The sequence below is a fragment of the Tamandua tetradactyla genome, chromosome 20 (genome assembly GCF_023851605.1).
Source record: "Tamandua tetradactyla isolate mTamTet1 chromosome 20, mTamTet1.pri, whole genome shotgun sequence".
Lineage (NCBI taxonomy): Eukaryota > Metazoa > Chordata > Mammalia > Pilosa > Myrmecophagidae > Tamandua > Tamandua tetradactyla.
This window is the reverse complement of record NC_135346.1, coordinates 53,811,569-53,826,079: the sequence shown is the minus strand read 5'-3', so window position 1 is coordinate 53,826,079 and position 14,511 is coordinate 53,811,569. Positions and strand designations below refer to the sequence as shown.

Genomic DNA, 14,511 nt, shown 5'->3' with positions numbered 1-14,511 from the left:
CGGGCCCCGCCCCAGGTAGTATGGAGGATATAACACACTAATGTCCCACCCCTGCTCTTGAGATAGTCAGAGTCCCTTCAGCCCTTCCCCTCCCACCCCAAGAAAGTCCCTTACCAAAGAAATAGCATCAAGGCTCAGCCCCAAAACTTAAGTTGCTCAGGCCAATGGTACTGTTTCAAGTAGTAATAGCTAGTACTCATCGTGTAGCTGCTGGAGTATGGTCCCCAGGCTAAGTACTTTCTATTCGTCACCTCATTTAGACCTCAGAGTCTAATCTGTAGACCATCCGTTTACAGAGGAGGACACCAAGGTTCAGAGAAGTTCTAATCTCTTGCACAAGAGGCAGAACTGGGAGTCAGACGCAGGCATGGGTGGCTCCAAAATTCGTGCCTGGAGTCAGGTGGCCTGGGTTTAAATCCCAGCACCCCCACCCACCAGCTCTGTTACCTTGGATAACCGCACTGAGTTTTTTTTTTTTTTTTTTTTTTGACAAATTGGAGATAGCAGTGGTATGGGTATGAGGATTGTGTAAGTGCCTGACACGTAGCTTATAGCAGTCAAGCACTTACTATTATTGTTTTTATGTACAGGTAGTCAGCAAGCTGACCATCACCCTAAATCACAGATATTTTAGAGCTGGAAGGGCTCTTTAGATCTTTTTCACTTTTCTGCTGAAAAATAGGCCCAGATATCGGGGAGAGTCTCACAGCCTCACAGAAGGGATGAGAGGCCCACAGACTCCCGCCTCTTACTCGAAGGTTTTGCACTTAGCACACCACTGAGTTCTTCCAAATAGCGTCATCATTTGGTGGGTTTAGAGACAGGGTAGATGCATTTGCCAGGCCCCTATCTAATGAGGGAATCATTTGCCTAAGAAAGCTCACATTTATAGCTTTCCTCCACTGGGAAAATGGACATCACACTGGAATTTTTTTTTCCTGCTGGGCAGTACCCCTGCCTGTGTGCTCTGGAATCAAACAGAACCAGCTGTGTGACCCCAAGTAGGCAACATTCCCTCCTGAGCCTCAGTTTCCACATCTGTAAAGTTGGACAGTGATGCCTCCCTGCTTCATGAGCTTCAATCTCTGGCACACAGAGGGTACTCAGTAAAAGCAGAAACAAGGTTCCAGAAACAATTGGAATTTCTTGGTTTCATATGTTGGAGTCATAATTTCAATGATCCATCTGGATATTCAAGCTGAACCAGCCACTAAATGTAGCTTTTTCTTGAGGGAAGACAAGAAAGCAGTTGGTTATAGCTCTTTACTGGATGAAAGACAAAACCAGCCCTGGAAAAACTTCCCAGGACAGAGAAGAACTGGAGCCCACCCTCTCCCAAGCCCTTAAAAGCTTTCATGGTTACGTAATCCCTTTCCACCCAGGAATTAAGGAAAATGCTTTCTCAGGGACTCAGCCCCATTTTCCTGGCATAGCCTGAGGAGGGCCCATTGAACCCCACTTGTGGTCTGCCCCAGGACCCCTGGAGCATCCGTCCTCAGCACACCTCTTAGCAAGTCCTGCAGGCTGAGGGCAAGAAGCGCCCCCCTCTCCCAGGGGTCAGCGTTTTGCCGAGACTGCCACGTCAGCAGAACAAAAGCAGGTCTCCTGTTAGCGCAGAGGCGGGGGAGGGGAAAGTGGCCCTGTGCAATTTTCCATCCTAGCAAGGGCTGGGGAAGCCAACTTGGCAGAGAGTGCGACTCGAAAAATAAGAATTATAGTTTGGCCTTCCTCCACTGGGGAAAACAAAAGCCCACTCGTTCCCACCAAAGGCTGTTCTGTCCCCTGAACACCCTTTCCACTCCGGGGAGGCTGGCAGGCGGTGAGAAATGGACGTAGGCTCGCCCTTCCTTGTCTCCACGACCCACCCCCACCCCAGACACTGAGGATCAGGCCCCAATCAGGGGCTGCTTACCCGCAGCACTCCCCCAGGGGGCCCCTGGCTAAGGAGGTGCTGGCTCAGTGCTATAAACCGCTGGCCACGCAGCTCTGCTGGGAGGCCGGGGCCTAAGCTCTAACTCCCCGCCAGCCCCGCGGGTCATCTCCTCTTAATTGCAAAGTGTATGTAATGCAGTGGCATCTCAACTGCTAATTAAAGTGGTACCCACCCTCAAGTGATCACCAACCACGGGTCACGTCCTGAGCTGTGTCCGTCATGGAGATTTCCACCGATTTTAGCCACAGGCCTAAGAGATGGGGGCTGCCATCCAGTTTTGCAGATGAAGAGTCAAGAGGCAGCCCTGGGGTGGAGCCAGGGCCTGGCTGACTGCAGAGCCCGGGGCCTTCCCTGCAGGCCTGCTTCCAGGCTTCCTGCTCTCCAGATGTGCATCCCCCTCCCCCCCAGAGACTCCTGTCCCACTGAGGCTCATTGTTTCACACACCCCTTCCCTCCCACCAGAACATACTGAGGGCTCCAGATTTCTCCATCCTTCCCTCAGCCCTGCAGGCCGGCCTCGGGTGCATCCGGTCCACGTGGGTGGTCCCAGATGGGCCTGCGTAGCTGGTCTGCTGGGCCAGTGCTAGCACCATGCCTGTTGTAAAAATGCCGAGCCTGCTCACACCATCCCAGTGTGCGCTCTGTGCTCTGTCCTGCCCCTGATTTACAGAAGGGGAAACTACCAAAATGGGACCAAAAATGTTTTGAGTAGGGACTCCTCTCTCATTTTAAGAAATAGAAATAAATTAGAGGCAGGAAGCATTTTGGTGCAGGAGACCTTATTTTTCCTAAAGATTTAGCACACCCCCGGGGCTTAAACTGGGGGTTGTCCCGCCCAGATGGGACTTTGAAAATGGGGAAAGGGCATGCTTTGATTGTCACAATGTCTGAGAGTAGACGGGGCTGGGAAGGCAACCCCATTTGTCTGGTTTGGGGTCCTGGAGCTCAACATCCTGCCATGTGGAGGGTAGTCCCTCCCCAGAAGGATTGCCTCACCCCAAATGTCAGTCGGATCCCTCCCTGTTGGGAAATGCTCAGAGCCAGTGGTAGGAGGGCCCAGAGGCTGATCCCCCAAGAGCTATCTCAGAGCAGGCCCACATAGCAACTGTGCCTATTGAGTGAATAAAAGAATAAGATCAGCTCCAGAGAAACCAGGTTGTAAACCCCTTTCCCATTTGCTGCATAATTTGCTTCTTTTTTTTTTTTGCTCTAAATTACATGAACATTTCCTGATTCTAGAAGCAGTAAATGTTAATGGTAGAAACTTTGGGAAAAGTGTAAAGAAGGAAACGAAAATTCTGTCTTCCACCCCTCAGGGATAAGCATTTGAACACTGGGATGCATTGTATTCTAGATTTTTTTTATCTAATAAGCATTAGTTTATCTGAAATCTGGTTAATTCATAAGCAAAATTAAAACCATAACTGTTAAAAAAAGAAAGCCTATTCCTTATTATTAAGGAATATTTATTTCCTTTCACTGTGGATTCTTTTTTCCTTTTAACTTGGTGGAAATGAGAAAAAAAAATAACATTCCCATAGTCACCGCTATGACCTTTTACACCTAATTTCTTAATAGTGCCCTTTTATACAAGATCGAATTGTCAGATTGTTAAAAATGTTGGTTTGACCAAATGGTTTGGGCGATACAACTTTCCCTTAACCACCTTGCATTGCAAATCTTTAGAAGTCAGTAGGTGGTATGGTATGTGAATGTATCTCAATAAAATTTGTAGGAAAAAAAAGTCAATAGATTGTTTCTTATTGTCGCTCAATTCAGTCCTATTGTGAAAATTTCCTGACCTTTCCCACTATCCCACACCTACCCACTAGAGCTTGATCTATAGAGACAGCAGGTGTCACCAGAAGTCTTAGACCAGTGGTTCAATTTCTCCTTTCCCTGCCAGGCTCTTGGCCCAAATCCTCTCCTTGACCAGTGTATCTCCTTGGAATAGAAGCTCCTAGTAGGTCTCTATGCTCTGCTCTCTAGACCACCTGTGATCTCCCCATGCCTTCCTCTTTGACCTACCCCTGGAGACCTCCTGGTTGCTCGGCGAAAGCTTTGTGGAGAGGCTCATCTCCATCTCCCATCTCTTTTGGCCCCCCTTGATATCTTATTCCTGACTTTTGTTCATTCCCTGTGTGCCATTTACCACCATCTCCCCTTGAGAGGCTCTTCTATCTATAGACTCTCAGGGATCCACTGATTTGCTTTGAACAAACTCTCCTGTAGACAGGTCAACATCTTGGGTATTTCCAGAGACCCTCAGTGGTGTCGTTTACATGCTTTTCCTCTCCTGTGGTCCACATTCTCTGCCTGTAGGCCATACGGTTTGCTTGTGGTACATGCCCTAGTGCTCCCACTGGCAGCTAGTGGACTCTCAGTTAATATCTGGAATGCTTCTGTTACAAACACTATTTGAGGAAGAAATTGGAGGGAATTGCCATCTTTGTAGGTGTGGAAGCCACATTCATATGTTTACCATTAGTGCTGCGTGGTGAGGATGCACAATTGACTAGGCCCAGTCGCTCATTCTTTGTGCGGAGCCCCATGACTGATAGTAAAGAAGAAGACCAGTGTGGGACGTGCGCCCGGGACTCGGCTCAGACACGTGAAAAAAAAAAAAAGAAGAAGACCAGACCTGTAGCTAGATAAGGGGAAGTGTCTAATCAGAAAGAGACAGGGTACTGGCAAATCTGAATCCATTAGAGCTGGGTAAGAGTTTGCAATTGGGGATGATGAGTCTGGTCGGATGGGAAGCAGACTCCAGACACAGGGAAAGGTACCGAGCTGTGAAATAGTGGAGTGTTTGGGGAAGAGGAAATGAGAGCAGAAGGTATATGAAGAAAGGGAAGGAAAGGCATATCTGAGTGTCCACTCTGCTCCACACTTGGGTCTGAGAATCCCAGAGTTGGAAGGGGTCTCAGATCATCTTCAGGTGGGAGGATCTCAGATCACCTTTCCACAGATTGTTTCCAATCTCGCTTAGCCCATCAAAACTTCCTCACCTGGGTCCCGTTCCACAAGTCCTTGGATTAGGTGACAGGGCTTTGTAAGACGGTGCATGAGGTTGTCAGGGCCCGTGACAGTCAAGCGTGGGGCTGGTGAATGCAGCCGGGAGGTTTGGTACCGCTCAGACCTGTCTCAGAGCTGCCGAGGACCTCGCTGCTCCCTGGTGATGCTGTGCGTGCTCTCCCCTCCTGCAGGCAAAATCCTCTTCCGGAGAAGTCACATCCGGGACGTGGCTGTCAAGCGTCTGATACCGATTGATGAATACTGTAAGGTGAGTCTGAGAGATGCTAACACTGCTCTGTGTAGGTGGTATTTTTTTTTTAACTTTTTTTTTTCTTTTCTGGCTATAACATACTCATTATGCGAAAATGTGTACAATTGAAAAAAATGTAAAAAAAAAAAATTAGAAAAAAGAAATCACCCATTCCCTCAATCCAGAAGCCACAACTATTAAGAATTTTTAATGTCCACACAAAGACTTGTGCACCAGTGTTTGCAGCCGCATTGATTCATGATAGTCCCAAACTAGAAGCAATCTACATCTCTATCAGCTGGTGAATGGATTAAGAAAATGTGCACTCTCCATACAATAGAAAACAATAAAATCCTGATACTGTCTTCAGTGTGGATGAATCCCATAAGTACCACACTAAGCTGAGTGAAAGAAGCCAGATGCTTCCATTGATATGAAATGTTCAGGAAAGGAAAATTTATAGAGACAGAAAGCAGAGCCATGGTTTTCTGGGGAGGTAGAAGTGGAGGTTAATTACAAATTGGGTTGGGGGAAATAATTGAGGTATCGGAAAAGATCTAAAACTAGGATGTGGGGATGGTTGTACAACTCTATCATTTACTAAATATTTAAATTTTAGTACACTTATAACCAGTGAATTTTAGGTATGTTAGACCTCAGTAAAACTAAAGACTTAAAAGGAAGCATCACGGGACAGATGACCCTTCTGGCCAGAGACTTTGGGAAATCACAGGAAGGCACTTCTCATTGGGCTTTGCGAGACACAGCACTAAGCCCTTGACAGACATGACCTCATCTCATCCCCCCAGCAACCTTGAGAAGCAGGTTTTATTATTTCCGTTTTGTAGATGAGGAAATGAAGGTCCTCTAAATAACCTCACAATCAGAGGTTAATCACAATAACAGCACTGGAGGATATGAGAGTTTAATCCAGGCCTTTTGGGCCTCAGCACTCATATACCACTTCTAGTCTCCCCAGGAAAGTAAAAATGCGAGAGGCAGAAGTGTTCAAGGCTGTATTATACAGGGACAGATAAACTCGGACTTTTCTCTTCCTTAAGTATCTTTAAAAGTGATGGTGGAAGGGCTGGGACAGGGATAATTATTCAGCATAGCTCTCAGAGGAACGTTCAGATCAACCCTTTTTTTGTCCCTCCCCAGACCTCCAGAGATGGAAATTCCAACTCTGGAGACTTTCCTTGGTCCAGGCCCTACTGGTAAGAACTGTGGGCCCTGGCGTCACCCTGCCCAGCTGGGAATTGCTGCTAGTACCTTCCCCAGAAACTGTTATCCCTCAGAGCAGAGTATCCTATCCTCCTGCTTATTCCCCAGCCCACCCTACTTCTCTCCAGAGTCAGAATTTCCTGAACCCCTGGGTGCTTGGTTTTGAAATGGAAAATCTCCATCCTGGGACGATAAGGGTTAGCAGCAGCTGCTTGCTTCAGGCCCATGTCCTCATGGTATAAGAAGGGATCATGAAATTTTCTGGATTAGCCATAGGAAAGAAACAGCTTATGTGATATGAGCCGCCTGAAAGTTACCATCCCCTGCTGTTGATGAATCATAAGAAACGGAGTAGATGTTTTAGATTTTGGTTGGTCAGATTCCCAGGGCTCGGCTTCAAGGGAGCCTGGAAGGAAATGAAATTCTCCCTTTGTGATGAGGTCAGTGTAATCGTTTACAGCCTGCATGGGCTCTTACCTAGCATTTCGGTATCTGTGATTGATATGCTGTGAGCTGACTTAAATTCAACACAGTTAGCTTCATTTTAGTCGAAATTGATAGTTTCCAATAGTTAGATTCAAAGGCTGAAGGGTATCTCCCCAGATCTAGCTATCAGATGTATATTAAAATGAGAGAACTTTCTACCCTACCAGATTTACTATAAACTTACAGTAATTAATATAGTGTGCTGTTGGCACAAGGACAGACAAGCCAGTGGAACAAAATAGAGAACCCAGAAACAGACCCATGTGCATTTGACTTGGATGACGACAAAGACGGCTTTGCAGATTGTTGAGGGAAGGTTGGATTCATCAATAAATGGGTGTCCATGTGGGGAAAAAAAAGATAACTAACCCCTACCTCACACCATACATAAAATTATTTCCAAGGGAGTGAAAGACCTAAATTTAAGAGGTAATGCTATAAGAGATTTTAGAAGAGAAAATAGGACAATATCATCATAATTGCTAGGTACAGAGGGGTTTCTGAAGATGCAAAAAAAGTACTAATAAAAAAAAGATCAATTTATTTCACTACCTGGAATTTAAGGTCCTCTGTTCATCAAAAGGAATAAACCAGGGGTGCACAGGTGGTTCAGTGGTAAGGATGTTTGCCTTTCTTGCAGGAGACCCAGGTTCGATTCCCGGACCATGCATGCCCCCCCCCCCAAAAAAAAGAAGAAACCAAAAACAAGATACCCTAATCCTGCCACGCGTACAAGCATTCAGTATCCAGCAGGCTCTTAAACAGCCCCTTGTGTTGTTCGGTTAGCTTATTGAAATACCAGCTGTCTGTCTGACAGCACTTTGCATGAGAGGTTACTCGAGGCAGAATCAGCTAATCTCCAAGAAAAGGCTGAACCCAGAACTGCTCCAATATCCTAGGTTCAGGGCACCTGCTGAAGGGCATATGGTATAAGGCTCACCAGATTCTGCTAATATAAGACCCAGAGTGCCTGCAGATATTTCTAGAATGCCCCTCATTTCACCAGTTAAAAAAATGATACTAATAACTGTTAGGCAAATGAATAAAGACTGCAGTGATCGGAGGTGAATGTTGCTGAAGCCCTGCAGTAGCCTTTTCGGAAGCAAAACTTCTGATTAGAGAGTGTCTCACTTGCTAATGTGCTCGTTCTCAAGGAGGTACCTTAGAGAATAACACCAGATTTAAGTGTGCAACTGTAATCTAACACAGCACACACACATGCAGCAATATATGTTTATATAAAGTACAGAAGTATCTATATAGGCAATATACCAGCAGTTCACTGGAGACCAGCTGCTTGAGACCTCCTGTCAAGATTTTTAACTCGCTTTTTAAACTTATTGGTTAAACATTTTAGAGGAGTCTTTATATTACAATCATAATATAAAACTCGTACCGAGTGTCATCAGAGAATGTTAGGGTAAAAACTAAAGCAGTGAAAACACGAAAAGCAGTTTTTAATTCTAGCTAGATGCTTTTGCCTAATACGGCTTTGTGTGAAAAGTTCCCTGAGGCAGAGGCAGCAGTGTTCTATTGGCCCTGTCAGCTAGTCCTAACCCTGACAGTAAAATCTTCCAGAAGAGGCTAGACCCAGGACCGATCTAGAACTCTGTCCATCCTGAAGATCCAGCTCTCTGGTGAAATTGGCAAGACAAAGTGGTGTGGAATGCACACCAGCATCAGCCAAAGGCCTTCTTTTTGAAGTTAAAGAGGATTGAAAGAGAACTGAGATAAGCAAATGTTCTCAGTAGCTGTGGCATTGCTATTTAATGCTGTGACCCCTGTAATCATCTTGCTGAACCACTGTTCCCTTTGGGAATCACCATAATTACTGTATTTGGTGAAATGCAGAGAACCAAAGGCGTTAGTTTAGCTCTTTTATGCAGTTAGTGTGCCAGGAGCCTGACAGCCACTTCCTCATTAATTCTTGAGCACCACCCTCCCAGATGGGTGTTATCTCCATTTTACAGATGAGGAAACTGAGGCTCAGAGAGGCGATGAACTTGGCCAGAGTCACACAGCCAGAAAATGACAGAGCTAGCATGGAGGCCGTCTGACCTTTAGCAGGCAGGCTTTGCTCTCCTGTCCTGTCACCCCTGCATCCGCCAGCTGTTTCTGTCCAGAAGTCCAGAATTCCTTCCAGAACAGAACCAAACTTTGCTCGAACTGTGTTTGACTGCCACTACCGACCAAACACAGGACAAGGCTGGAGTTTTTCAGAAGCAAAATTACTTCTCTGCCCTCTGGGTCATTTTCCAGCTGCTAGCTTGCCCATCTAAAATGAAAGGGGCGAAGATCAAAACATTCAGCACCACCCTTTATTAAAGTGACTTGGCTTTGTTTTATGGTTTATAGGGTTTGGCTTGACTTTTACTTCCTAGAAATAGCTCAAAACCCAAAGAAAACTTGGCATTTTCGGGAGGTTTTTGTGATCCCCGTCGTCCCTCCCTTGCTGATCCATTCGAGACCCCTGCCCATTTCAGCAGGGAGCACTGGGACACCCCCTGCAAGTGGAAGTGATGACCCCCTCAGCTACTCATGCCCCCACTCTGCTCTCCCCCAACAGGGCCACATAGCCTGGTCCTGGGCTTCTTCCTCTTGCTCATTTCCCCACAGAGACTTTCTGAGTAGGTCTGGCGGTGCTCCCCAGCACAGTCTAGACATGAAGGGAGGGCAGAACCCCCTGCCTTCTGTGGATTGGGAATAAGAGCAGTTAGAGTCAGCATCCTGGGTTCTGAAGTCACCCTCACTTCAGCGAAGCCTCCATTTCCCCATCTGTAAAATGGGCGAGTCCTCCAGGACCCCAAGAAGTGATGCTGATGAAAGCATTCTGGAAGCCATCAAGTGCTAAGGCTGTGCAAGGGAATGCTGTTACCACAGTCTGGTAGGAGCCACAAGCCTTTGGCCCGCAAAGCAGCCAGGACTCACCCTGGCCCGACATGGAATCCGCTCCTTCCGTCATCGTGTGGTTCCAACTGCAAGAGCTGTAGCATTTCAGAGGCTTACAGAGAGACCCTGAGACAGCAGCTCATCCTGGGCAGGAGAATAAACGTTGCTGCTCCAAACCAGAAAGATTTTAGAAATGGGAGAGTTGGGGGGAATGCCTGCTCTTCTCTCTCCAGAGCTCTCTGCTTAGGACCTGAAAAAGGTCAGTTCCTGGGGAGTTGCTGCAGAGTAGAAGGGAGCCAAAAGGCTAATTAAAAATCAATGAGCCACAAATACCATGCCCTTTAGGTCAGCGTCCTTCACCCCCACAGAGGTGGAGAAGGAACAGTGAACGGGGAGGGGGTGCCTTGGCTTTGGGCCAGGGAAGGTACCAACTAAACTCATCCACACAGCCCAGGTTGTGTTTTCCCACTTTAGGTCCAAGGCAAGTCCGAATTGGGGAATTTGACTTAAAGTCAGAACCAGGCTCAGGAATTGTGTGGAGCCTCAATACCCCTGAAACTCTAGAAGGTGCCACATTGGAGACCTCCATCTGTCGTGCCATTACGCCGTCATTGCCCAGTCCTCCAGCAGCATTGGAACATAACTTTGGGGCGGTGGGGGAGCTTTCAGGGGCTTGTTACTACAAAACAGGTCTTTTAAGAACCCTGGACCCACACTCCACACGGCCCCTGGGAACTGAAGCCTACTGAAGGAAGGGCAGTTTCAGCACCCTGCAGAGTATGGGCTGGTGGCGTGGCCTTGGTTGGCAGAGTCACCAGTGCGGTTTAAATTCCTGCATGGGCGAGTGCGCTCTCCCTGCCCAGGCATTTGTAATAAAATGTGCTTGTGAAACTCTACTGTACTCACGTCGAGACCCCGTCCCCCATCCAGGACCTGGGCCAGAAGAGGCTTAGGCTAAAATTTGTTGAGCTGCACTGCTTGTTCCTCATGGAGCCATGTCTTAGCTTTGGATTCCGTTAGGATCAGAACACGCCCTGTACTTCTCTCATATTTGACACAGATTCAGTGGCCATTGAGTGAATACCTGTTGGTTGATAGACTGGCACATAGTCTCAGTTCCCCCTGCACCCTCCACCCACCTCCCGGTTCAGCCCATTGGTGAGACAGCTGGGTCTCCCGCATCCATTCGGTGAGCAGATGTGGCCAATTAACACGGAGGACCAGGCTATTTCAACCCCTCATTCATCTGGGGCTTCTAAGTTCTAGCAAAAATCACAGAAGAGGGTGGGCCACAGTGGCTCAGCAGGCAAGAACGCTTGCCTGCCATGCCAGAGGACCCGGGTTCGATTCCCAGTGCCTGCCCATGTTTAAAAAAAAAAATCACAGAAGAGCCCCTTCACTTTAACTCTCTGTGCAAGCTTTGAGTATAATATCACAAAGCTGGAAATGACCTAAATGTTCACAGTGGGCACCAAGTTGAAGCAAGTATGATATGGCTAGACTGTAGACTAGACAATATAGTCATAGTGGAAGAATGATGACATGGCATGGAGTTCAAAATGTATTCAGTGAAATCATCAGGTTACTAAATAGCATGTGCGATATGGTCTGCTTTTGTCCAAATCTGTATCTATAATATATATACAACACAGTGTGGGTGTAGGTGTGTGGTCCCTGGACCAGCAGCACCAGGGAACTTGTTAGAAATGCAGATTAACTCTTGGGCCCACCCCAGACTGACTGAATTAGAAAATCCGGGGGTGCAGCCACCAATCTGCATTTTAACGAGTCCTCTGGGTGATTTTGGTTTTGATGTTTGGGAACCACTGCCTTTCAAGCCTCCTTGGCACCCACACATACGCACACCTGCCCCGACTTTGGGTTCACCTCATGTCTGTCTTTTGCAGGCCCTGATCCAACTGCCTCCCTATATCTCTCAGTGCGATGAGGTGCTGCAGTTCTTTGAGACAAGACCTGAGGACCTGAATCCCCCCAAAGAGTAAGTTGGTCGGTAGACTTCCCCAGACCATGCCCTCACAGCTCTCCTTCTGACCATTTCAGCCAACTCCAGGAGGAACTGGAGTGAAACTAAGTAAAAATTAAACTAAACCATTGGTGAAGCCCCTACCAGGCCTTTCATTTAGTCTTCCCTATTACTGGAAGTGGGTCACAGCATTCCTGGTCTGCAGGTGAGAGAAACTGACTGTCTCTCTCTGAAATCCCATAACCCCTGCACTTATTCCACAGCACATATCAAAGTGTGTTAGAATTCAGTAGGTGGTGAGCCCCTAGAGGCAGGACCTGCGCTGGACATTCACCTCCATGTCTCGTCTGCAGAAGTGTACATGGCTCAGCAACCATTCAGGATGCAGATGAATGAATGACTTGCTCAGAGTCCCATCACTAGTGTGTTACAGGCCAGGATTGGGTCCTGCTCAGCCAGGCTCCAGAGCTGCTCTGAAACTTCCCCCCGCAGCCTCTGCCTCCCGGTCGCTTCTTCCTTCCTACGGGAGACAGGCAACAAGCCAAGACGCCTGTTGCTGCTGCCTGTCCCATGGCCCCAGCTGCACACTGCACACCCTACAAAATCTCATCACCGCCTGCCTACCAGCACTTACATGCTGAGAGTTGCTGATACCACCCGCCCAGCCAGCGTGAAGCACCAACACACGTGCTACATTTTTTTAAAGCCCTTTTTGGGAAAAAGGCATATGCCTTCTTTGCACAAAGAAGGGGTCTGGCTATTAAAGAAAGGAGAAGGTCAGCCCACAGGTGCTAGGACTGCCCTGGGGTCACAGAAGCAAGATCCTGGAGGAGTTTGGCAACCATTTTGGGCTGAAAAGTGCCAGCCAAGCTCCCTTCTTACGTGAGAATTGCAGTCCACGCTTCTTAGCTCTGAACTTACTTTCTTCCTGAAACACTAATCAAAGTACAATGTGCTGGGTGGTCTGCTGAGCATTTTACATAAGTTGAGATAAAAAGACTCATGTTGCTTTTGGGAAATGAATCTGTGAAAGTCACACAGCTTCTTTTTTTAAAATAGTCCCATAAGGAGAAAACCAAGACAAAGGGTTTTTGATGCTTTCTGATTAGCAAGTGAAGTCAAGCTGTTCCTCTGTACACAGGCAGCGACTAGAATCAATCTGAGGTCAGGGACAGGGAGTTGATCCCTGAGAACTAATGGTTTAAGGACCACATAAATGAGTAAACTTTACCTCCTACAATTAACATATTCCAATAAATACCACTTCCACTGGTGAGCCCAGAATGAGTACAGCTTTTCAAAGCAGCCCACAGAAGCATGGCTGTGAAATTAAAGACGACATTCCATAACGGATGACAGTAAACCTTTTGAAGTTGGGTTGATCAAGAGGCCCAAGTTGATAAATATATATATGCTTAGTGGGGGAAGTGCTGGGGCACTGTTGTTGTTTTTTTTTTTATGCTATATGGCGGGGGTCACATTTCATTCTTTTTCCATATGAGTATCCCCTTGTTGCAGCACCATTTCTTGCATTTTTGTTTGCTTGCTTAGTTTCTCTTTTTTTCATTTGTTTTGTTTTGCTTACTTGTTTGGGGAGTGCATGGGCCAGGAAATGAACCCGGGTCTCCCGCCCGGCAGGCAAGAATTCTACCACTGAACTACCCTTGCACCCCCCCTGCTTGGGCACTTTTAAGCTGGGTGAGCAGGTTTCTTCTCTGCCCTGAGCCTCAATTTCCTTTTTTATATGATGACCTAAGAACACCTCCCTTGCACATTATTTGGGATCAAATAGGAAAATGCATGGAGAAGCACTCGGGGTGAGCTCAATAAATGCAGCTCAGTGCCCACAGGTAGGAGGAAGGGGGAACGCCAGCCACCAGAGAGAGGACCTGCCCTTGTGTGTGTGTTTCTCGGGCTCCTGGGTTCAGTGGTGTCTAGATTTCTTTTTCCCTCATCTCAATGTATATAGAGTTTTAGATCTTAACTTTGAACCACTTGGAGAATCCAAGCCTTCTTCCCTCTTCCCCAGTTTTAAGAGGTCCCCAGTTGTGCTGAATCCCACCCGTGAACCTAAGGTTAAGAACTCCAGCCCAGGCATCCCTTTCAGATGTTAGTACTCTGGTGTCTCTGGCGTCTTGGTCTGGCAAGAGTGATGAAATCAGGTTCCCAGACTCTGGGCAAGAATCAAACCAACTCATCACCATGGATGGGAGAGTGCGAGAGCCGGGGGCGGCCAGCTGGGCCTTAGAAGAATCTGTGCAGTCATCATCATGCAGGAAGGAAGGACGCTCTCAGGACAACAGGATGGGAGCCAGCTCTCAGGAGGAGCTGGAAAGACGGGGAGGCTGCGTGGTGGCTTTGTCACTCTCTGGCTTCCTCTCTTTAGCGGCTGGGGCAATACTTTCTCCGCTTGCTGGCTGACCTGGGCTCGCAGAAACGGCTCAGAACCAGGAGTTCTGGATTCTGGGCAGCCAGGAGGACCTGCATCATTCATCCGTGCAGCCCAGGGTATGCGCGGTAGTACACGGCAGATGCGGCCTTGCTCACCAGAAGCTGGTGGGAGAGGCTGGCAGCTGCTCCACTTGGCAGAGCATCACATCCTTCCCTCTCTGCCTCAGTTGTCTCATCTGTAAAATGAGATCATGTCACCTGCTTCACTCCCGTGATGGGGTTACTGAGAGACTGGAAGAAAATAACGGGTGGGAAAATTAGGACACTATCCACAGTGTT

General features: G+C 47.5%; 1 protein-coding gene across 2 annotated transcripts in view; it reads left to right on the top strand.

The window, feature by feature from the left end:
* The window catches only part of SH3PXD2B (SH3 and PX domains 2B), a 105,164-nt gene that overhangs the window by 49,213 nt on the left and 41,440 nt on the right, over positions 1 to 14,511 (top strand). For both annotated transcript variants that reach the window (XM_077137654.1, XM_077137653.1), the window contains exons 4-5: positions 5,140 to 5,216; positions 11,705 to 11,796. In XM_077137654.1, coding sequence (XP_076993769.1) covers positions 5,140 to 5,216; positions 11,705 to 11,796 — 169 coding nt within the window. The remainder of the gene's footprint in view (positions 1 to 5,139; positions 5,217 to 11,704; positions 11,797 to 14,511) is intronic.